Consider the following 24,768-nt stretch of genomic DNA (forward strand, 5'->3'; position numbering starts at 1 on the left):
TCGCACCTGCTCCCGACTCGGACAGTGAAGATGATGAACCTCGTCCGAAGCCATCATTTGCTGAGGCCAATGCAGCATCTGCGTCATCTGCTTGTGTGTGAAGGATCAGACAATTCTACTTTTGACTCCCTAGCAGATGTATGTGCAGCAGTCAACAAAATGAAATCGGCAGGACGTGGCGTGCAGAGCAAAATTGTGGACTATGTTAAACGCAGTTAAGTGTTATATTGTTAAAATTGTTGATGTTCTAGATAATGTATTTGAACAATGAAATCAGAATTTTAATGTCAATGTACAAGAATAAAAATATGTAGCCCATGTATATACGTGTCTCTTCATCTCTATAAGCAAACGTGAATAACGAACAACGGATACAGCGAACTAAATCCCTTGGTCCCTTGGAGTTCGTTATATCCGTGTTCTACTGTACATATATATCATACCTTCAGCTGATAAAATAACATTCCATCGTTGTCGCATGATTATACAAAAACATTGAATACCTGCATTTTTAAGAATATACCACTGACTGCCAAGGGATTACAATGTGCATAGATAAAAGTAACATTGATGATTTCAACAACAGTATTGTCTCAATTTCTTAATAAAACAGCAAGCATACCTACTGAATCTAACACAAACAGTGCAGTACAATTCAACTCTTTTCTGCAAACCACATGGCGCTCTCACTCAAAGGAGAAAGGAAGCTTGATTGGAGAAAGTCTTTGCTCACTAATGCCCGTGAAGATCCGGGATAAAATGTCTTCAGCAACCCATGCTTGCCACAAAAGGGGACTAATTGGATCGGGTAGTCAGGCTCACACACATGTCATCGGTTAGCAATTGCGCAGGTCGATGCTCACCCTATTGATCACCGGATTGTCAAGTTCAGACTCGATTATTTACAGACCGCCGCCACATAGCTAGCTGAAAGTTAGCTTAGTGCGGTGTAAACTAAACTAACTAACTAACTCACTTTGCTCATTGAAGTAACCAGTTCAACACCGAAGGTTGGAAAACCGACCTAGAAGGCAATAGTCCCCAAACATCGTAAACATAGGCGTCATCTACGTATGGCACAAGAACTCAGTGTAATTGCAGTAAAAGAGTCTGGTTGACTGGTGCTCTTGATGTAGTTCTTCATTGTATGCAACTTTTGATTGGACTATCGACTTGTATACATTTAAAGAAGCACACAAGTAAATTTCCGATTGTTGCAGCGGTAGCAATAGAGCAAAAGTATATGAACATCGGTTGAATAATAGCTAGGCTTTTTACTGTATGGCTTCGTGCAAATGTAATCTGATATGAAATTACCGTGTTTACCTGTCCTTGTAGTGTATGTGAATTGGCATAAGGCCTCGAAAAACATAGTGTGTGTATGGGTGTGGTGTATATGCGCATGTGTTAATACACACACACACACACACACACACACACACACACACACACACACACGAACACTCAAAGCCATACACTTACCCACACAAACATAATACAAACTGAAATCAAACCAGGATTAACTATTTGGAATCAGATAAGAACCATGTACAAATGGCCCTTTCCCGTGCATAAATGTCAAAGTGAAAAACATAACCAGCACTTTCAGATAAACTCTGACCTGCATGCTTTCCTCACCTGATATACAAGACGACTGGCGTCAATCTCACACTTCAGGAACCATGTGGCTCTCAACAAGCAGTATGTTACTATATGTGGCAGTCATGGTTCATATGCTGTGTAATGTCAGTGGTCAATATCAAGTGACCATCTATCCGGACTTCGTCATGAAAGGAGGAAGGAAGACGTTTGATCCTGATCGCTGGAATGGTCATATGGGGTTGGATAATCCCAATATCATCCCGGACGTGAAGAAAACTGGTGCCAGGTGTGGCCGCTGGAACAAAGGTGATATGGTCGAAGGTGCCTTTGAGAAGGTAAGTGACGAATACTCCTTATAGAGCATGACATATTTACGTTATTACCTAACGCCTGATGTCATCGCTCATATTAAGTGACCCACTCACATTCCTCCAGTGGAACAGTTTCATTTTCAAGACTCCTTATTCCTTACACGTGTCACTATCCGGACGCATGGGTTTTGATCCACAGGCAGTGGGATATTTCTATATTCCCATGCAAAACACTCTCATACTTGCACACACTGATAAAGAACATACTCACTTCAGCAGTCTAGCATACTAGTGTTACTTTAAGTCCAAAACAGTATTATCGACAACTAACCCAATTCATCAGACGCTAACGTATAACACTATAGCGTCGGCAAGGACGGATGTGCTGTACTTCCATCTCAGCACACACTAATATATAAACACACTCAGGTAAGCACGCTCTCTTGCACAACACTCCCACGTCAACTCACTGTAATGCATGACCCATTCGCTTCCATGACAATTCAGTCTCATGTTAAACATATTGTCTTTAAAAAAACACCGATGCATAACACTCTAATGCTGATGTACATCACTGTCACGCCGCTCTGTGCAGGCACCAGAGGACCCTCACCGGAAGGGCTACGCAGATCCAGCTTACTTCCGGAATGCACACTTCACACAGAAAATCGTTTCTAAATACTCTGCAAATAGAGCTGGATTTGGAAGGGCCCAAGGGAGAGACATCATGCTGGATCTTCAAGGTCAGATCAATGTACACTGTATATCTTTATAGCATTTTAAAGGAAAAAGTCAGTGTTCAAAACAGAATGTAACAATGCAAAATCTCACCCTTTCCCCTAATGTGCTTCAGCTCTGGGTCGGAGGTACGATTTCGCCTTAGCTTCCATAGGGATTTGATTTTGTATTTTCTAGATTGAAATAGATTTTATTTATGGGATTAAACGTCAAACTGTCAGTGATGGTTTAGACGGGATATATTGCTCACTTTCCGCTTGAATCATGAACAATTAAGCACAAAAATAACATAAATTCAAAGCCGATAGATCAGGCCATGATTTCTGTGCAATACTAATCGTCGTGCTGTCTGAAGCTGTTTCAACACGACAATTAATTAGATACGTTGATGTGTCTCTTTGAAGGCGAAACCTGGCCACACTGGATGGACACATCTCAGCACAAAGGGAAATTCCCTAACAACGTGGATGCTGCTGCTGATATGGCTGCCATGCTGCTCAAGGCCGTCCATGATGGGAGCAAAGGGGACGGGCCACTATACTATGAACCTATCAACGAAGTCGACGGTACGTGGAAGTACAACGTCAACTGGACACAAGTTATAGCCTTCTACAAGTCCGTCAATGCAAAAGTCAAGGCTACTTTACCACATGTGAAAGTTGGAGGTCCGGCATATTCTGGTGGCATTGCGGGGGTGGACAAACACGACTTCAAGGTCTGGGGAAACCTCATGGCGTTTATGGACATGGCCCTCAAGCACCTTGATTTCATCTCATTCCACCCTTTCAGTCATATGATAATCCATGGAGATTCGTATTACTTCCAAGGTCCCACTGAAGCCCGTTTTGTGGGCATAATAGATCTAATTGAAAGTTATGCCCATTTGAAAACCGGTAAGGATGTCCCAATCATCTGTTCAGCCTATGGTTTGGGCGGAATATCAGGAGTCAACATGGATAAAGCTAACCCAGTGATCGATTATGGATATGTCTACCTCCAGAATGCAGAACTCTTTACCATGCTGAATCACCGTGGAGTTGTCGACAGGGCTGTGGTATTCGTGGTTGGGCACAGCAATGCTTTTGGACAAAGCAGCATTAATTACAGTCTCCTCGACAAAAACAACCACGAGAGAACCCCAGCCGAGGCCTTCCACTTCTGGGAGGTGCTTTCAAAACGAATGACGTATCTCAGAACAGACAGTCAGTACCATGGAGCTGAGAGAGTTGTGGCATCTCACGCTTTGGTGGATCAAACGTCTAAAACGGTGGTACTTCTCCTGCAGAACTTTGACAAGAAGCCGACAAAAGTCAAAGTCCAGTTTGGTCATGGATGGATGAATCCGTCCACAGCAGTCATGTCGTGTGTCCACTTGAACGCCCAAAAGGTTACCGTACGAGACAAAGAATCAACGATTCATCTCAACAATGGTGTCGTCACTCTTCCCACTGGGGCAAGCTGCTATCTGAAGCTCCACTCTGCCTTCGATTTTGCTCACAGCAAGACCATCACAGAAACTGTTCACTATGGGCCAGATATTGCCAAACCAATACACCAAAACGTTGTCACCACAAGCATCAATGTGGGCCATCTGAGCAATGTCCAGTACGCGTATCTACGAGTCAGTGTTAGTCTCAGTGACAAGAACGGTAATCCTAAGCCAACGTCGGTGCAGCTGAACAGCAAGTCTCTCACTTCGTTTTACTCCCTTCATCAGCAAAACAATGATCTCTACGAAACGGCGTGGACGACGATGCAATACCTAGTTCCTGTCTCTTTGCTGAAGCAGAACCAAAATGAGGTGAAACTCCATTTTGCCAAAACAGGAGGACGCGTGTCAACTGTCGCTGCTGTTGTCGGGAGTATCTAAACAGGCAGCTCATGCTTGTAAATTTAAAGGTATACATAAAGAATGCATCCAGTGCACAGTGTCTCTTTTAGTTCCAGGGTACGGTAGCCAAGATCATCAACAGATAATGTTGTGGGAAGTTTATAAACAATCACTTCGTACTTGTACATTTATGTACATAAAGAATACACTGTACAGTGTCTGCTATAGTTCGTATTTATGGTACAGCCATCACCGTCACACCGAATCCCAAGGATTCACAATGAACCCACGCTTTTCACACTAGACAGGGCTTAGTAAACTTAGGTTGAACGGATGTGAAATATTGAAATACTGTCGAAGCACTTTACTTTAGGATAAATATAGAGGACTTTATGCAAGTTTTAACATGGGTTTGTTCAAGGATTTGTAAGTGATTATTATTATTATTTATTATTTCAGGATATCTATATAGCGTACCTAGTACATGCTCAAGGAGCTGGTATATGGTTCTCTCGATCATTGGATGTCAATCTCAACGTCTCATCGTATTATCAATCTCTACTCCCTGCTGAGCATAAAACTCTTGCTGCCACTAGGCGCACCGACTTTGTTTACTGAGCTTGATGACTCAGGGTACTCATTTTTTCTGCTGGGTGAACAGAGGGTGAGACCACATGCATCGTATATGCTTCGTTGTGGGGGTTGTGACCTGATTTGTGACCTGAGCGCTTTGCACAGGATATACTGATGAAAGCGTTTTGCTCTATGATAACTATAAATACGGCATGCCGGTTTTACCACGGGCTCATTCAAGACCCTGATTATCCCCAAAACGAGGTGCTCAACATCATGAACATATCTTCTTATTTCCTGATTTCCCGGTAACTGAATCAATGCAACCTTCATACAGATAGTTCCATTGGTATTGTGTAAAGAGTGCAATAGCATAGTCAAGTAATAGTAGTAAGACCAAGTCAGACAGTCTCGCAGTCGCGTTCCTAAATCTCTTATGAAAAGATCAGTTGCTGAAGATCAGTTGTAATAACCACCACAACCTAATGACTTGAAGTTCGGTTGTTTTCCGTAAAGAAAAGTAAATCAATATGGTGTAATATGTGTGGGAGATACCATGACATTATAACATAGCAGTATTGAAAAGTAAGCCCGCTTCTCACCGGAAATGATCAAGGGTCGGAGGAATACAGGTAATGATTCTTTGTTTCTAGGTGACTGACAAGTAACCATTGGCAAAGCTATAAGTAAATGACCCCAACAAGAAAGGGAAAAATCTCTCCAAAAATATATATAACTCCTACTCTTTATATAAAACCCAACCTGGATTTTGATTATTGTCTGGACCCGTGAATGTCTGGGGTAGAATAGGCCTTCAGCAACCCATGCTTGCCATAGAAGGCGGCAATGCTTGTCGTAAGAGGCGACTAATGGGATCTGGTGGTCAGGTTCGCTGACTTGATTGACACATGTCATCGGTTCCCACTTGCGCAAATCGATGGTCATGCTGTTGATCACTGGATTGTCTGATCCAGACTCGATTATTTACATACCGCCGCCACATAGCTGCAATATTGCTGAGCGCGACGAAAACTAAACTCACTCACTATTATTCTCGGCATTCTTCAGACATTACAGAAATCAATCATAAGTTATTGGACCGAATGAAACCGATTCTCGTTTATTGAGTCTACACAAGTCTTCGTCGGAAGAAAACATTGTGTTGTTCACACATATTGTGAACAGATGGTCTTCGTTTGCAAAAAAACGTCATCGTTGATAATGGTTTCAAAAGACTGCTCGAGTATCAAGGGATTGAACAGTTGTTGTGTAATACTAGGTACCAAGGGAAGCAACTGCTTAATGTTTACCCTGATATCTAGCCATGGGAGCAGGCAGTATTTAAGTTACGTTGTGTGTTTGGGTGACTGTGACGGTCACTGAAAACAGTTCATGTGTTTGTGCAACATATTTATTTCATTTAAAATTTCAAAAGTCTTTTGTACCTGCCTGAATGGATGACTTAATTATATCTATTTTCACGGTCGAATGCAGAAGCCTTAATGAATATGCTACAAACAAAGACATTTTGAACTTTTTGGGAACTGTCATAAAAAGGAATCTTTTGTTATAATTGAATGGGATTCTGATGTATACGTAATAGTAATGTTAGGCAGTCAAGGGAGTCGACGTCTTTTTCTAATACTATTCATGACTCTTTTAGGAATGACATGAGCATTGTTTTATGTTGAGTATTACTATGTGTAAGAAAAGATGACTCTAGTCAATTCATGAAGTCCATGTGAGTGTGAGTTTTGTGCTCTGGTGACGGATAGAATCACAGCCTTGGAAATTCTGAAGGAAGCAGAGCTGCGGATTTTAATTTGTGTCTACAATAATCTTTGGATACTTTTAATTATCAACATATAAACAACCCCAATGCCGGAACGCAAGTGATTCAGATCACTGGGAATCTTGTCCCGAGGATGTTTAGAGATACCATAACCCAGCAGTACAAAGTCGTACGTGAAGACGTCCTCATCCTGTTAGAGAAGAAGGGCTAAATTTCTTTCTGGTGTCGCAGAATTTAGATAATTTGGATCATATTAGTAATACTGGTCAGGCCAACCTGTTGTTGTGCTTCAAAACACTCTTAGTGGAAATCAAGGGAAAGTCTATTTCATATTATTCATTTTTTGAAAATAACTATATCCAAAAAGCGCATGATTTATTAGATGACACTAAACGTTAGAAACCAACTCATCAGACTGTAAGGAAATGGAAGAAAGAGGACAGAGGTGATTGGCAAAGCTAAAATGGAGGGAGTCAATTCGCTCAAGAGCTAAGTGGATAGACGAAGGGGAGAAAGTTAATTGGTTTTTGCAGATTAGAAAATAGGATTTTTTTAAAAGGGCATGTCTCGGATGGAGCTGAGATAGGGATCTGTTCTAGAGAGTACAAGCAAAATAGTCCCAAAGTCTTTTCAGGTAAGATCGTACTCTTCCAAGAACATGTCGTAAAAGATTGTAATCTTGTGAAATAGTTAGCAATAAAGCAAGAGTTTAGTTTCAACTGTGGAGCAATTTTCTGCATTCACATGTATCTTTCTGCAAATGTAATGAAATATAAAATCCTTGTAGAATTGCTTTGAACTGATGTAAATGGTCATAACGCCCTTAATATAAAAAGAAAGAAGTACAGTGTTCCCAGAAATTATGGAGAAAATCTTTGGGTCTTTTTCTAATGATGCTAAGATGGAAAAAGGGCTTTCACTACGCACTAAGCATACTAAATAAGGGAGACAACTCTTGAAGGCTTAGAAGGCAGCTCATTACGTCAAGAGTTATATCCCTTGTCTGAGCAGACGGCTTCCTGTGTTGACATGGCAGAATTTACAGCAAGAGAGAAAAGAAACCTCATTCTAGATGATTGTGAAAGGGGTGAGGCTGATGCTAAAGTGTTAGCTTGTAGACATGGTATTCCTCTGTCTACAGTATACAGAACTTTGAAGAATATTCAAACAGGAACCGGGATAGAGCACAAAGCAGGGGCAGGTCGGCCTAGGAAATTCAGTCTTGTGGATCGCCGAAGACTTGGGCAGATTGTGAGTAGGGGCAAATTGAAAAGTGTTGAGAACATCAGAAATGAAATGATTAGCAGAGGAAGTCCTCAGGTATGCAATGAAACAGTTAGGCAGGAATTACAGAGACTTAATTGGGTGAAAAAACGTGGCATTCCCTCGCCGTTGATGAAATATGCACAAAAGGTAAAACGTTTAAACTGGTGTCGGGCTCATGAAAATCAAGATTGGGATAATGTTTTCTTTTCGGATGAAAGTTCTGTTTGGCTTTTCCCTAATTGTGTGAAAATTTGGACCAAAGATACTGTCAAACCTATCTACCAGCGACCAAAACATAGCCCGAAGTTTCACATGTGGGGTGGCATATCGGCTCGCGGAGTGACGCCATTGTGTGTTTTCACGGGAAACTTGACAAAAGAAAGATACGTTGACATTCTAAATGGTCACCTTCTTCCGACAGCACAAACATTGTATGAAGATGATTGGATTTTCCAGAATGATAGTGACCCAAAACACACTGCGCGCTACACAAAACAGTGGTTGTCGGGCGAAAATGTTCAAGTTTTAGACGCCCTAACTTCACCTAGACGGGAGGTTGAATAGGCCCAATTCAATCAATCGGCTGGTCACGCCAAGCCCTGTGCATGGTGAATACTTTTGCACGTAGTACTTTGATTATATGATCTTGGCTTTTTTGGCTTTCAATGTACAATTTTTTGTGTACTAATTTGGCTAGAGTCCCATGCCAGAAGGCGGTGGCTCATGGACCAATCTGGCAATATTAACCTCTGAATTCTGTGTTTCCTCAGAAATGTGTCGAGGGCGAACCAGCCTGGCATTTTTTTTTTTTTTTTTTTTTTTTTTTTTATTATCCATTCAACTCAGTAGACAGATACACAAATAAATGATGCAACAGCACAAGTACATAATAAGACAAAAGTTCATATGGATAAAAGTTATACATACTGGATATATGGCAGCAGTGGTGACCATTTTCTGTCAAATGGTAACATTTTATTATTCTTAGTAGCAATAAACTTTTCAGTTTTGAAAATATCACCCAGTATTTTTAGAAATGCATCCAGTGATAACTTGGTGTTTTTAATACTTGATACATGAATGTATTTTTTACCAGCAAGAAGTATATGGTTCATTAAGTCAGTATTATTTCCACCAATTAAGACTGTATATTTTGTCAGGGTAAATGTTTCTGTTGTCTTATTGTCAATATATTCTTTCAGTTTCAACCAGAATGTTTTCACACATTCACATTCCCAATAAATATGTATCAAATTTTCAGACACTAAGTTACAAAAAGAGCAAAGTTCATCATCAACTAATTTCATTTTCAGTAATTCTTTTTTTGTGTATATAATATTATGAATAAATTTAAATTGAAAGTCAATCAATTTAGTATCTTTTGTGCATCTTCTATAATCTTTAAAAATATATTCCCATGGGATTACAGTGTCAAAGAGTTGTTGCCATTTTTCACATGTAGAAGGGAAAGTTTCAGTACTTATAAGCTTATCATAGAAATATCTTGACCTCTTTGGTGCTGAAAGTAAACATATCAGTGGTGTGCTGAGATAGTGATTATGAACAATCAATAGATTATTTCTAATAGTATCTTTCCATTTTCTTGGTATATTTGAAAGAACCTGGTAGTAATCAAGAACTGTGCCTTTGATTTTGTAAGTTTTCTTAAGTTCATTAAATGACAAAATACCTTGATCATTACACAAGTCTCTTATAGAGTGAATACCCTTAAAATACCAATGTCTTATAATAAAATTACTATTTTGGAATTGATGGTTGAACCAAAGGGGTTCAGATAAGATTTGATTAATATCTGTAAAATCAGTTTTATGTGTTCTATAAAATATTCCCCATGCTGCCAACACATCTTTCCAATAGGGATTAATTATTTTCACATAATTTTCAATGTTGGCTCCAAGCAGAAATATATCCTTGAATGGAAAGGTACTAGGGCTAGTGTTTTTATTTTGGAGATATTTATTTAATACTGACAGTTTTAATGAGTTAATGAATACCTCTATATTAACCATTCTTAGTCCCCCTTCTTCATATTTTCTAATAAGTGTTGTTCGCTTTATCTTATCGCGCTTATCATTCCAGATGAATTTATAAAATATATTGTTTAATTTATCAATGAATTCCTTTGGAGGATTTGGGAGTGAAGTGAATATATGCACTAATGATGAGAGTGCTAAAGTTTTAATAACCGTTATTTTCCCTATTAATGTCAAATTTCTTTTTCTCCAATTCCCAAGAGTTCTATTAATAATTTCTAGTCTTTTTCTTGTATTAATTACCCAAAGGTTATTCAACTTAGGATTAAGCTTTATTCCTAGTACATCAAAATCCCCACTGTGCCAATCAAGCTTAAGATCCTGACATAACATCATGTTACTACCTGCCATTGAGCCTATCCATATTGCTTTAGTCTTCTCTACGTTTATTTTTAAACCAGACATTTTGTAGAAATTATTTAGGGTGTCAATTGCTATGCTTAAGCTTTCTTCACATCCATCAAGAAATAATTCAGTATCATCTGCATATTGTCCAATTTTATGTTCAGTATTATTCAACGTCATTCCTTTTATTGCACTGTTGTTATGGATCATTGTTCCTAAAATTTCTGCCACTAAAAGGAATATGTAGGGAGAGACCGGGTCGCCTTGTCTACAGCCCCTTTCATTGTGAAAAAACTGAGATAGATGACCATTTTGTATAACACAAGATGTAGGATCATTGATTAATATTTTGATCCATTTTTCCATATTAGGTCCAAAGCCAAATTTTCCTATTGTTAGAATTATAAATTCTTTAGAGACAGTGTCGAAAGCTTTTTCAAAGTCAATAAGTAACAACAGTCCCTTTTTACCCTGTAATTTTGCTTCAAACATAATATCATATACCAGTCTAATGTTCTCACTAATACATCTTCCAGGGATAAAACCTGTCTGAGTTTCATGAATTAGTGTATTCAAAGTTTTTTTAATTCTATTGGCTATACATGTACTGAGTATTTTATACACAGAATTTAGAAGGGAAATTGGGCGCCAGTTTTTTAACAACTGTCTATTTTTGTTAGCTTTTGGAATGCATGTGATGACGCCTCTTTTGATTGTTGGACTTAACATATTTTGCCTGAATGTTTCTGATATATATCTACAAACCCAAATATGGAGATCTTTCCAGAAAAATTTAAAGAATTCTATTGGGAAACCATCTATTCCTGGGCTTTTGTTATTTTTCATTGATTTAACAGCTTGTGTTATCTCATCTATTGTAATGTCACCCTCAAGAGTTTCAGCTTCAACAGTTGTTAGTTTTGGTGTAATAATATCATTGAATATCTCAATATATTTACTTGCTATTGTACCACCTGATGCATATAGATTTTCATAAAATTTTCTCTGCTCATATAGAATAGCCTTACCATCTGATATTACTTCTCCTTTATCATTAATGACACTATTCATAAGCTTACTGGCATAATTTCTGTTTTCGAGATGACAGAAATATTTGGTTGTTTTTTCTCCTTCCTCGTACCACTGAATTCTATTTCTTATTTGTATACCTCTTATTTCAGCTTCTTTTAATTTTTCAAATTCTAGTTTACATTTGGATAGTTCAGCAAGTTTAGTTTCACACACTGTTTGGAAATTTTCTCTGATTTCTTCTTCCATTGCAGAGATTGTTTTTTCTAAATTTTTCATTTTTTCAGTCTTGATTTTTTTTAGGTAGGAAGAGAATGATATTGTTTTCCCCCTCACTTTCATCAAAAATGTTTCTAAAAACAATGTGTCACTTATTTTAAGTTGTAATTTTGAGTCCTCAGTATGACCTAGTTCATCCTCAGTGCAGTTACAGTATCCTAATTTTGTTTCAAGAAGCATGTCCTTGACCATATTTACATAGTCTTGATTATATAGTAATGATGTATTTAATTTCCAGTATCCACCACCCCGTTCCTTATGAAGTTCACTGGAAAAGCCTGGCATTTGATCTGTTTGATTTAACAGCTTTTCAAGTTTTTATTGGCTGGAGTATAACATCCCTGTAGCCCTGGTGGAACAGACTGGTTTCCGCTGCAACACCGTCCTCGTTGACACTCCATGGTGGGTGGGGAGCAGGGTTGTCGAACACTTTTCCTACATAATGGCTACCTCCATTCCTTCTGGTTCATCGATGAATAAACGCCGGTATGTTGAATCTTCGTCATCTGATGAAGGCTCATCTGACTTAGTTGACCTCGTGGCCGAGATTTATTGTCATCTCATCTGCTGATGAAAACCCTCTCATGCTGAACCCCTTTGCTATTTCCAAGGGCATTCACGGTGTCTGTGGAGAAGTTAAGGATGTAACGCGACTTCGAAATGGCTCTCTGTTGGTGGAATGTGCGCGTAAGCAACAATCAGACAATCTGTTGAAATTAAAACAGTTTGTGAATACTCCCGTTGTTGCCTCTGTACACAGAACTCTGAATTCCTGTAGAGGCATTGTCAGAGATAGGGCTCATTGTCTTTCTGACATGACTGAGGAGGACATTGTTACTGAGCTTCACAATCACGCTGTAAAGCAATTTTCAAAAAAGAAAGACGATGGCACAACAATCAAGCTCAATACGTATGTGTTCACGTTTTCACATTCCGTCCTTCCAAAATCTGTAAAAGCTGGATATTTCAACATTGGGGTGGAGGTGTATGTTCCGTCTCCTCTCCGATGTTTCAAATGTCAAAAATTTGGTCATGGGGCCACGTTCTGCCGCAACAGCTCGGTATGTTCCCGTTGTGGTAGTGCACACGAACTTTCTGAGTGTGCTAACTGTGATGGAGACCACTTAGCCTCATCTAAATCCTGTCCTTTTTATGAACGCGAGACAAAAATTCAACATATCAAACACACTAACAATATCTCGTATTCTTCTGCAAGAAAGTTGGTACCCCTTTCTACCACTTCATCAAATTTATACTCAAATGCAGTCTCTTCTCGAGCTCTTATTTCCAGACCTCCTATGACATCAAAATCATGTCAAACATCCTTATCTTGGGTCAATCAACAAGTCATAATCAGTGACAATATTCAGACTTCTCAGGTTCTGATTGATGTATCTACATCAACTTCTCAGACAGAGGCTGTAGCATCACTGCCGTCGGTAGATTTATCTTAGCAGCACAATGTATCGCAGAGGAGAAATCACAGAGTCAGAGTAAATCTTAAAAAAATGGCAAAAAGGAAAAGAAACAATCCAAAAGGACCAGAACCATCCAGCATTTGGAGGTGCCTTCCTCAGAGTCTTCCCCTATCACGGTTCACAACCAATTTGAACCTTTAGAGATGGAGGTCAATCCGTCACTCCCAGTTAGTGGAGCTAGACCCCACTCCAAATCACGAACTCCAATTGAACCTCCATGAGCCGCTCAACTAACATCATCCAGTAGAATTGTAGAGGACTAAGGAACAATTTTTGTTTTACAGTTACTGATACAGGACTTCAAACCATCGGCATTTTGCTTGCAAGAAACCTATTGTAGAGACACTGACCTTATGGATATAAGGCAATATGATTCTTATAATTATTTTTCTCCTCCAGGACCTAGAGCTACAGGGGGTTCTTCAATTTTGGTGAGGCAGGGTGTTATACATAGCCCTGTCCCCCTGAATACACTACTTCAAGCTGTTGCTGTCAGGCTGACTTTGAATATTGTTTTCACTTTGTGCTCAATTTATGTATCACCGTCTTTTACTCTACAACAAACAGATATTCAGGCTCTTTATGACCAGCTCCCTAAGCCATGTATCATTATGGGTGACTTTAACGGCCATAATCCACTTTGGGGTAGTTCTGATACAAACAGAAATGGGAGGATATTAGAAGATTTTCTTTCAAACAATGAACTATGTCTATTCAACAATAATTCGAAAACGTACTTACATCCTGGTACAGGTACATATTCTTCTCTTGCTTTGTCACTCACTGATGCAGATCTCTTAAATGAATTCGAATGGTCAGTTCACAATGATCTGTGTGGCAGTGATCATTTTCCGACCATTCTTCAGGCAATAGCTCCAGGTGATATCCCTCCATCCTCAAGATGGAACTTCAGTAAAGCTAACTGGCCTTTGTTCAAACTACTTTGCAAGGACAAATTAATTCCTGATCGTTTTATTGATGATCCTGATTCAGTCCAATTATTCTCTGATGAGCTCAACAAAATAGCTGATGAATGTATTCCTAGGTACTCTATAAATCCACACATACGTAAACCATTGTTTACTAATGAATGCAAACAAGCTAGGAAAGCACGGAAAAAAGCTGAACATTATTTCCGCTGCCACCCAATGGTGCATAATTTAATTAAATAAACATAAAGTGTTAAATGCTAAAGCAAGGCGCACATTTAAGCAAAACAAACGCCAGTCTTGGCAAAAATATGTTTCGAAAATAAATTCCCGAACGCCGATGTCCAAGGTATGGAACATGATCCAGAGAATAAAAGGTAAAGGTACCAAATCAACCATACATCATCTCAAAACTGGGGATCAGTTGTTAACAGATAATTCTGATATTGCAAACAAACTGGGAGAAACTCTTGCCCAACACTCTTCCTCGTCTAATTATGTTCCCAAATTTCAAAAATATCAAAAACAGCAGGAAAAGAACAAAATCAATTTTCATTCAGATAATGGAGAAGATTATAATGAAATATTTTCTATTCATGAGCTTCATACTGCTCTTGAACAATCTCACGATACTGCTACAGGAGCTGATAACATTCATTAGCAACTCTTGAAACACTTACCTGAATCCTGTTTAGAGACACTGTTGAATATTTTTGATGATATTTGGACATCTCGTAAATTTCCTCCATCCTGGCGTAAAGCCATTATTGTACCCATACCTAAGACGAAAGGGAAATATTTACAAACAGAGAAAGATAAACCTGGCCGTGACCATACAGATCCCTCTAATTATAGGCATATTTCCTTGACTAGCTGCGTTTGCAAAACCATGGAACGTATGGTCAATAACCGACTAACTTGGTACTTAGAATCTAATAATTTAATCACAAATATACAATGTGGTTTTCGTAAAAATCGCAGTACAATAAATCATTTAATTCGATTGGAATCATTTGTTAAGAACGCCATCATTAACAAGCAGCATGCAGTGTCAATCTTTTTTGATAAAAGCTTATGATACGACATGGAAGCATGGCATTTTAAAAGATTTACATGATTTTGGTTTACGGGGTCGTTTGCCTCAGTTTATATCCGAGTTTTTAACTGACAGACAATTTCAGGTAAGCGTGGGTTCTACCCTGTCTGATCATTATACTCAGGACCAGGGCGTCCCAGAAGGCAGTATTTTGTCTGTCACACTCTTTAGTATTAAAATTAACAGTCTATCAAAGGTTTTAAATGATTCGATTGATGGATCACTCTTTGTTGATGATTTTAATATTTCTTGTCGTGGAAAAGATATGCATACTATTGAACGACAACTACAGTTATGTTTAAATAAAATAGATAAATGGTGTCTCGAAAACGGCTTTAAATTTTCTAAATCCAAAACTAATTGTATACATTTCTGCCGCATATACAAACCACATAGAGACCCTGAAATATTTTTAAATGACACTCCCATCAAAGTTGTAAAGGAGGCAAAGTTCTTGGGTATACTTTTTGACTCCCATTTAACTTTTCTTCCACACATTAAATACCCAAAAAATAAATGCTTGAAGGCACAAGATCTATTAAAAGTTGTTTCCAGTTCCAAGTGGGGAGGGGATCAGTCTACCCTCCTACACCTGTATCGATCACTGGTTCGCTCGAAAATTGATTACGGCTCCATTGTGTATGGTGGAGCCTGCAAAAGCAACCTAAAAATATTAGATTCGGTCCATCATCAAGGTCTAAGACTCTGTCTTGGCTCCTTTCGAACTTCAACTGTTGACAGCCTGTATGTCGAGGCTGATGAACCATCTCTTGAACAGCGACGTATAAAATTATCTTTACAGTATATAACAAAACAGCATTCGAATAAATCAAATCCTGCATATAACTGTGTTTTCAATCCTCTGTATGAAGATTTATACAATAAGAAATCTTCTCTTGTTCCGCCTCTTAGTTTAAGAATGAAACCACTTATTACTGCCACCGGCATTGAGCTGGATAATATAGCTCCTTCCTGTCTTCTTTCTTCTCCTCCTTGGCAGTTGGTTAGGCCACAGGTTGACCTAACATTAACTACATTTAAAAAATCAGAAACTAATAAATTACAATACAAACAAGAATATAATCAATTAAAACATAAATATAGCAGTTATAAATCCTCATTTACAGATGGGTCCAAGGACGGTGGTGCAGTAGCTGGTGCCACTGTCATTGGATCCAGAACAATATCTTCTAGATTGCCCGACAACAGCTCTATTTTCACAGCTGAAGCTAACGCCATATTAACGGCTCTCAAATATATTCAAGGACATCCAAAACATAACCAGTATATAATCTATTCGGACTCTCTTTCTTACCTTCAGGCTATTAAAAACACTGCTTGCAAACATCCATTTTTAATTGAAATTATTGAATTGCATAATGAACTTGCTACTGGCCAATACGACATCGTCTTTTGTTGGTTACCCAGTCACGTTGGCATTTCTGGTAACACGATGGCTGATCTTGCTGCCAAGGCAGCACTCAACAAATCTGTGACACCACTTCTAATTCCTTACACTGATTATAAAGCTACCATTAGATCGCATATCCGTGATCTGATGCAGAAGAAGTGGGACACCCAAGTGGGCATAAATAAATTACATGCAATAAAACCTTCTGTTGGTTATACCTACTTGGGTTGTCAGTCCAGATTTGAAGAGGTCATCATGCGGCGATGTCGTATTGGCCACACGAGATATACTCATGAATACCTATTGAAAGGTGAGGATCCTCCGTTCTGCATCCCTTGTGATGAAATAATCACGGTCAAGCATGTCTTGCTTGACTGTGTCGAATATTCCATCACAAGGGATACCTATTTCAAATCACGAACAATGAAGGATCTTTTTGATAATATAAGTTCTCATTTAATCATTCAATTTTTACAAGAATTAGATTTGTTAAATGACTTGTAAATAGATAAATATTTTAGTACTGGAAGTTTAAATTCGTAACTGTGCTTGTTAGTGGCTGTATCCTCGAGGGGGGTTAAAGTACTGTAAAATTATTGTCCTCCTGAGAGGGTACGTAAGTTCACAAACATTCAAAGTCAATTCAAACTGTCCATATTTTTAATCGTAGAATATGTGTCTTTTTAATATATGGCTAGATTTCCTAAATTGCTAACAACTGAAGGGCTGATGTAAATCCATCTAGGGTCCATGCAGGAAGCAAATGTACTGTAAGTCCCCATGGTCCCTAGTATGGTGATCTACCTTCAGATGTTGGTGATATATAGCCCGTATTTTATGTTGTATTGTCCAAATAGTGATATTAGTTTTAACTTTCTACACTAGTTTTAAATGATAACTGTGATATTCTAGTTATTTTACTGTCCTTTGACGACAGGTTTTTATAGTATATGCACATTTCATTTCAATATCAAACATGTTCTCGTCACAATATCGCTGGAATACTGCCGATGTGACGTTAACTACGAACTCACTCGCTCACTCAAGTTTTAGACTGGCCCAGTTACAGCCCAGACCTAAACCCAATTGAGAATGTGTGGGGAGTCATGAGGAATAGAATAAACCAAAAGGGACTGAAAAATAGTGAAGATATGAAGGCCGAGGTGGTCCAATATTGGGATACCCTGTCACACGATTACCTACAAACTTTGATGGGTAGTGTGCCTAGGCGTATTCAGGCATGCATTGCTGAGCGAGGAGGTCTAACAAAGTACTAAAAAACTGAGACTGTAAAAGGATGATGTTTTAACATGTTTATGTAAGTAAAACGCCAGAAGTTAATAAAGGTAATGAGTTACATGACGCAACATGATTCCCAATAATTTCTGGGAATACTATATGTGTGTACCTGTGGTGCACAACATATAATTGTAGAAACACGCAACACATATACACACACATATAGTCCATTCCTAGCAGGCGGGGGCAAATGACATGCTGTTGGTAACACCTAAAAAGACTAAAATGAAACCAGACCTAAATACTTGGAGACAGATTAGAACTATGTGCAAATGTCCCTTTCCCATGAACAAATGGTACAGTCAAAACAGACGAGTACTTTTAGATTAACCCTGACCTGACATGCGTTCTTCGGATAATAGATAGTACGATCGTCCTGTATTTTACACTCCAGGAAGCATGTGGCTCTCAACAAGCAGTGCGTTACTATGTGTGACAGTCCTGGTTTACATGTTATGTCTCGTCAGTGGTCAATATCAAGTGACCATCTATCCGGACTTCGTCATGAAAGGAGGAAGGAAGACATTTGACCCTGATCGCTGGAATGGTCATATGGGGCTGGATAATACGGATGTCATCCAGTACGTGAAGAAAACTGGTGCCAGGAGCGGCCGCTGGAACAAAGGCGATACAGACAATGGTGCCTTTGTAAAGGTAACTGGTGCAGTCATAATATATTGTATATGTTCTCGGGTAGCACAGGGCACCTGAAGTCATCACTGATATTATGTAATCCAGTCACACAGTATTCACAAATATTTTACCTTTTCTTCCAATCGAATATTATCGTTTTCAAGAGTCGTTAACCTGACGTAAACGTTTCTATACGTTAAAGTATAGGTTTGGGGTGACACACGTTCAACTCTGGTGAACGCATTAGTTTTCATACATGCAGCGATTTGTTTCTGAACTCCCATGCGAAACACTCTCACGCTGGCAATGAATAATGTAAAACACGCACGCTTCAGTATAGTCTAATACAATCATACTAACGTACAGCGCACTAAGGTTAGCTCATTACTATGCACAACGGACTCGGGTCAGCACACTCTGATACACAAAACAAGCTCTTCAGCACAGACAGATATGCATCCCTTCCTCCACAGCGCTGGGCCGTGGGGTATCCTAGTGCTTAAAGCGTTTGCTCTTCACGCCGAAGACACGGGTTCGATTCGCCACACTGGTACAATGTGTGAAGCCCATTTCCTATATCCTCCGCCACTACAGCACATGCCGACTTACAACAAATCGGCACACCCTGATGAACAACGCACCTTAACACACGACAAATCTCACCACACACCGATGTATAAACACTCACGTTAACGCCAACCGAGGTACATCACTGTCATACTGCATTGTACAGGCACCAGAGGACCCCCACCGGAAGGGCTATGCCGATCCAGCTTACTTCCAGAATGCGCACTTCACTCAGAATATAGCTTCTAAATATTCTGCAAATAGAGATGGATACGGGAGGACCCGTGGGAGAGAAATCATGATGGATCTTCGAGGTTAGAGTGTTCAACATGTCTTTTAACAGTGCAGTGACTAACATTCCCCTTAATATCGTAACTATGCCAAACACAAATAGAAATAATAGTTGATAGACAAGTTGATTATAACATGTAACGTGTTCAATATAGATGAAGATAAAGAAGGTCTTGTGGCCAGGGAACATAATCATCCTCTTATATTCAGTGTGTCTCTCAGACATCAAAATTGGTGAATGCAAATCTAGTCTAGTCTACATCGTTTTGGCAACTTTACATTTCTGAAGTTTTAGCTCTTTGGCAAAGTTTTCCTCAGTTTCCAGTCGGATTTGATTACGTATATTTCCAGATACATATATCTAAACCACTATGACTGCAGTCATGGTACTAATGGTTTTTACGTTGTCTAAACGGGACATGGATAGCTGGGCAGCACACATTTTCTATCCTTTGAATCAAAGGCATTGGCCTGAAATTCAAAATCATAAATTCAGTGAGACAGATCTGGCCAAGATCTGTGAGCAATGCAAAACTGTTCCGTACAGTTTGAAACTTTTACAGCAGTTAATTGCATCCATGTGTCTCTTTGAAGCTATGGACTGGCCACACTGGATGGACACATCTCAGCACAAAGGGAAATTCCCTAACAACGTGGATGCTGCTGCTGATATGGCTGCCATGCTGCTCAAGGCTGTCCATGATGGAAGCAAAGGGGACGGGCCACTATACTATGAACCTATCAACGAAGTCGATGCTATGTGGAAATACGACGTCAGCTGGACACAAATTACAGCCTACCACAAGTCCGTCAATACAAAAGTCAAGGCTACTTTACCACATGTTAAAGTTGGAGGTCCGGCATATTCTGGTGGCATTTCGGGGGTGGACAAACATGACTTCAAGGTCTGGGGATATCTCAAGGAGTTTATGGACATGGCACTAGAGCACCTTGACTTTATCTCATTCCACCCTTTCAGTAATATGATAATCCATGGAGATTCGCATTACTTCCAAGGTCCCACTGAAGCCCGTTTTGTGGGCATAATAGATCTAATTGAAAGTTATGCCCATTTGAAAACCGGTAAGGATATCCCAATCATCAGTTCAGCCTATGGTTTGGCCGAAATATCAGGAGTCAACATGCAGAAAGCTAACCCAGTGATCGATTATGGATATGTCTATCTCCAGAATGCAGAACTCTTTACCATGCTGAATCACCGTGGAGTTGTCGACAGGGCTGTGGTATTCCTGGTAGCGTTTGGCGATTATTTCGGACAAAGCAGCATTAATTACAGTATATTAGACAAAAACAACCACGAGAGGACCCCAGCCGAGGCCTTCCACTTCTGGGAGGTGCTTTCAAATCGAATGACATATCTCAGAACAGACAGTCAGTACCATGGAGCTGAGAGAGTTGTGGCATCTCACGCTTTGGTGGATCAAACGTCTAAAACGGTGGTACTTCTCTTGCATAACTTTGACAAGAAGCCAACAAAGGTCAAGGTTCAGTTTGGTCATGGATGGATGAATCCGTCCACAGCAGTCATGTCTTGTGTCCACTTGAACGCCCAAAAGGTTACTGTCCGAGACAAAGAATCAACGATTCATCTCAACAATGGTGTCGTCACTCTTCCCACTGAAGCAAGCTGCTATCTCAAGTTCCACTCTTCCTTCGATTTTGCTCACAGCAAGACCGTCACAGAAACTATTCACTATGGGCCAGATATTGCTAAACCAATACGCCAAAACGTTGTCACCACAAGCTTCAATGCGGGCCATCTCAGCAATGTCCAGTACGCGTATCTTCGAGTCAGTGTTAGTCTCAGTGACAAAAACGGTAACCCTAAACCAACATCGGTGCAGCTGAACGGCAAGTCTCTCACTTCGTTTTACTCCCTTCATCAACAAAATAAGGGCGATTACATAACCGCGTGGACGACTATCGAATATCATGTTCCAGTCTCGTGGTTGAAGCAGAACCAAAATGAAGTTAAGCTCCAATTCGAAAAAACAGGCGGGCGAGTATCAACTGTTGCTGCTGTTGTCGGGAGTTTGTAAACTGGCAGTTCACGCTTGTAAATTTACAGATAAACATAAAAATGCATGCAGTGTTTGTTTTAGTTAAAGGGTACGGTTGCTATAACCATCAACAGATAATGGCTTCGACAGGCCAAGGTTTGCTAAATACAATGTTTCTTCACAATGCAATATATGAACCATCCCAAAAGACAATCACGATAACCGATATCTACGTTCCAGGTGTTCTTCCTAGAAGTTGTAAGGTGTGAGGGGTCCGACCTAATCACGTTTGGTGATAATGGGGCCACAACCCAGTGTTTCTCCTCAGTGAGTTAGTTAATGGTACGCCGTACTCAGCAATATCCCTGCTTTATGGAGGCCATCTGTTAATAATCTAGTCTGGACGAGACAGATCCAGTGATCAACAACATGAGCATCGATCTGCGTTAGTGGTTCAATTGGGATGGGATGTGTCAATCAAGTCTGACAACCTGATAACGTAAGTCGCCTCTTACGACAAGCATTGTCGTCTTGCAAGCATGCGTTTCTTAGGACCTATTCTACCCCGGGTCGTTTCCAGTCCAACAAAACGACAGGGCAACCTACCGTAGCGATGCCCTACTTGGCATATGGGTACATTTTTACTGAAGCGCATTTCTGGTATCAGTCAGCCGTGATATTGCCTGAATAATACTAATAGCGGCGTAAAACCATACTCACTTACTGTTAGACAGTGTTGTGTTAAGCTATTTAAGACTCTTATGAGCAGTTATATAACACCCGAGTAAGGTATTGTGGTATGAACATACAATTTTCATTTGCACGATATATGGAGGACATGCTGCACGTCCAAGATGGAACTTGCTCGGTGGGGTTCTGTGTTAACACGTGTCTGGTCTATAGGTAGGGCATATACCTTGGGTGTGGAGCTCGAATGACGAACCACTATACCAATAATCATGGATTACCAAACCCCCTAACAAAAAAAACAAACGTCAACTGGAAAATGAGGATCAGGAACGACCCTCTACACAAATTGATCACTGGCCACTTTTTTGGGGTATCGAGACCCTTGACAAGACTCCTTTAAAATTAAATACCTTTGCAATTTCAAAAGGTACCTCTGGCATTGCAGGTGAGGTGAAAGATATCAAACGCTTGCGATCAGGTTCGCTGCTGATTGAATGTAGGAGAAAACAACAAGTTCCCAACCTGTTATCAACTGATATGTTTGTCGGAGTCCCGGTATTAGTTCTGCTCACAGAACACTGAATACAAGCAAAGGTATAGTTCGAGACCGTGAGTGTCTTCTAGCAGGCATGACTGAGCTCGATATAATGTCCGAGATGAGGAGATCAAAGAGTATCTTTCGTCAAACGTGTCACAACACGAAACAATAATGAGACTGTCCAAACCAATACATGTCTGTTTTCATTTTCACCCCCAACTCCCCGAAAGTCAATCAAAGCAGGTTACTGCAATCTGAATGTTGACTTATATATTCCAAATCCTCTGAGCTGCTTTAAGTGGCAAACGTACGGACATGGTGTTAATACTTGCACATTGTCTGTTACATGTGCTCAGTGTGCTGACAATACACATGTAACCGAAGATTGGGACAGTATTCACAAAAAATGTGCAAACTGTTCAGGAAATCATTCGTCCTTTTCTAAGGAATGTCCCATTTGGAAAAGGCAAATAGAAATTAACAAAATCACATTTTCCAGGAACGTCAGTTTTGATGAAGCAACAAAGACTGTACAATCTACTGAGCACACTGAAACGTGCGCCTCTGTCACAAAAACATCTGAAACCTTATCAAAAGGTACAACTACGCCAGTCCTAACTTCGTCAAGCTCATGTCAGACTGACCTGACATGAGTGAATTCAGATATTCCTCAGTCTATCTCTCCTGATGTTCCACAGTCTATCTCAGAATGGTCTACTCAGACAGATACAGCTCATTCTACGCAAAAAGATCGTATCTCCTTCGACTACAACTCATTCACAGTCTGATAGAAACGATAAACAAACTGTAAAATCGAAATTGAAGACAAGGCCAGAAACTTAGAAAACAAATCGAGCACCAAAGGGGTCAGATAATAAAATCAAAATGTTCAACAAGTTTGGATCACTCGAGGAATGGATGTATCAGATCACGTCCATCCCAGGGCACATAGCTTGCCCTCAAAGAAAGTGCGGGGTAGATCCCCAATCAACCCACCCAAACGAGAAGGACTTCCAGAACTATAGTACAGTGGAATTGTAGAGGATTAAAGACAAGTTTTAATGAGTTACATCTTTTAGTTCAAGACCTGGCACCATCAGTATTTTGTCTGCATTTGAAACAGACAGATAATTTTAATCTACGTCCGTTCGATGCATTTCACTCTTTCTCACCTCCAGGCGACAGGTCCACTGCCAGATCTTCACTCTTTGTTCAGCAAAATGTTATTCATAGTCCGCTAACACTTAAAACTAATATTCAAGCCGTTGCAGTGAGACTCACTCTTCATATTGCATTTACAATATGTTCGCTGTATATTCCGCCTGCTTTCACACTTAACCTGTCTGATCTTCAAGCTCTCTATGATCAATCTCCGAAACCCTGCATTATAATGGGTGATCTTAATGACCATAATCCACTCTGGCGTGGTACAAATACTAAAACTAAGGGTAAAACACTAATAAAACATTTTATTTCCAATAATGATTTGTGTATATACAATGATGGTTCGAGCACGCATTTGCATCCTGAAACCGGTACCTACTCTTCTCTGGATTTATCCCTTGCAGACTCTACTGCCTTCAATGAGTTTGAATGGTCAGTCCACAATGACCTTTGTAAAAGTGATCACTTTCCAACCATACTATCAGAAATATTTCCAACTGATTCGTCATCTTACACAAGATGGAATTTTTCCAAAGCAGATTTCCAAAGCAGACTGCAAAAATGCTAGAAAAGCAAGGAAAAAGGCAGAGAAATATTTCCATTTCCGTCATCACCCATCTGTCCATAATTTATATAAATTTAAAATATTAAACGCGAAGGCACATCGTACCTTCAAGCAAAACAAACGCAATCTTGGAAAAACTATACTTCCAAAATAAATTTATGCACGCCTATGTCTAAGGTGTGGAACTTGCTCCAGAGAGTACAAGGCAAAGGTTCAAAATCGGCCGTTCACCATCTTAAAATTGTAAAAAAAAATGGCGAAACTCG

The 24,768-nt window shown here is 39.6% G+C and overlaps 2 protein-coding genes across 2 annotated transcripts; both read left to right on the forward strand.

Moving 5' to 3' along the window:
- The first annotated feature begins 1,613 nt into the window (after positions 1-1,613).
- Positions 1,614-4,702, forward strand: LOC137288250 (uncharacterized). The gene is made up of 3 exons (XM_067820716.1): positions 1,614-1,937; positions 2,509-2,656; positions 3,056-4,702. The coding sequence occupies exons 1-3, from the start codon at positions 1,626-1,628 to the stop codon at positions 4,519-4,521; spliced, it is 1,926 nt and encodes a 641-aa protein (XP_067676817.1). The 5' UTR covers positions 1,614-1,625; the 3' UTR covers positions 4,522-4,702.
- Positions 4,703-18,405: 13,703 nt separating this feature from the next.
- LOC137273093 (uncharacterized) lies at positions 18,406-21,630 on the forward strand. The gene is made up of 3 exons (XM_067805543.1): positions 18,406-18,687; positions 19,400-19,547; positions 20,119-21,630. Exons 1-3 carry the CDS (start codon positions 18,433-18,435, stop codon positions 21,582-21,584), a joined length of 1,869 nt encoding a protein of 622 aa, XP_067661644.1. The 5' UTR covers positions 18,406-18,432; the 3' UTR covers positions 21,585-21,630.
- Positions 21,631-24,768: the final 3,138 nt, after the last annotated feature.

The sequence above is a fragment of the Haliotis asinina genome, chromosome 1 (assembly GCF_037392515.1).
Source record: "Haliotis asinina isolate JCU_RB_2024 chromosome 1, JCU_Hal_asi_v2, whole genome shotgun sequence".
NCBI lineage: Eukaryota > Metazoa > Mollusca > Gastropoda > Lepetellida > Haliotidae > Haliotis > Haliotis asinina.

Excerpts from the sequence above, each read along its gene's own strand:
- LOC137288250 (XM_067820716.1), top strand. The coding sequence starts at position 1,626 with ATGCTTTCCTCACCTGATATACAAGACGACTGGCGTCAATCTCACACT. Across the intron at positions 1,938-2,508 it reads TCGAAGGTGCCTTTGAGAAG|GCACCAGAGGACCCTCACCG; the intron begins GTAAGTGACGAA and ends CGCTCTGTGCAG. Across the intron at positions 2,657-3,055 it reads CATCATGCTGGATCTTCAAG|GCGAAACCTGGCCACACTGG; the intron begins GTCAGATCAATG and ends GTCTCTTTGAAG.
- LOC137273093 (XM_067805543.1), top strand. The coding sequence starts at position 18,433 with ATGTGGCTCTCAACAAGCAGTGCGTTACTATGTGTGACAGTCCTGGTT. Across the intron at positions 18,688-19,399 it reads ACAATGGTGCCTTTGTAAAG|GCACCAGAGGACCCCCACCG; the intron begins GTAACTGGTGCA and ends TGCATTGTACAG. Across the intron at positions 19,548-20,118 it reads AATCATGATGGATCTTCGAG|CTATGGACTGGCCACACTGG; the intron begins GTTAGAGTGTTC and ends GTCTCTTTGAAG.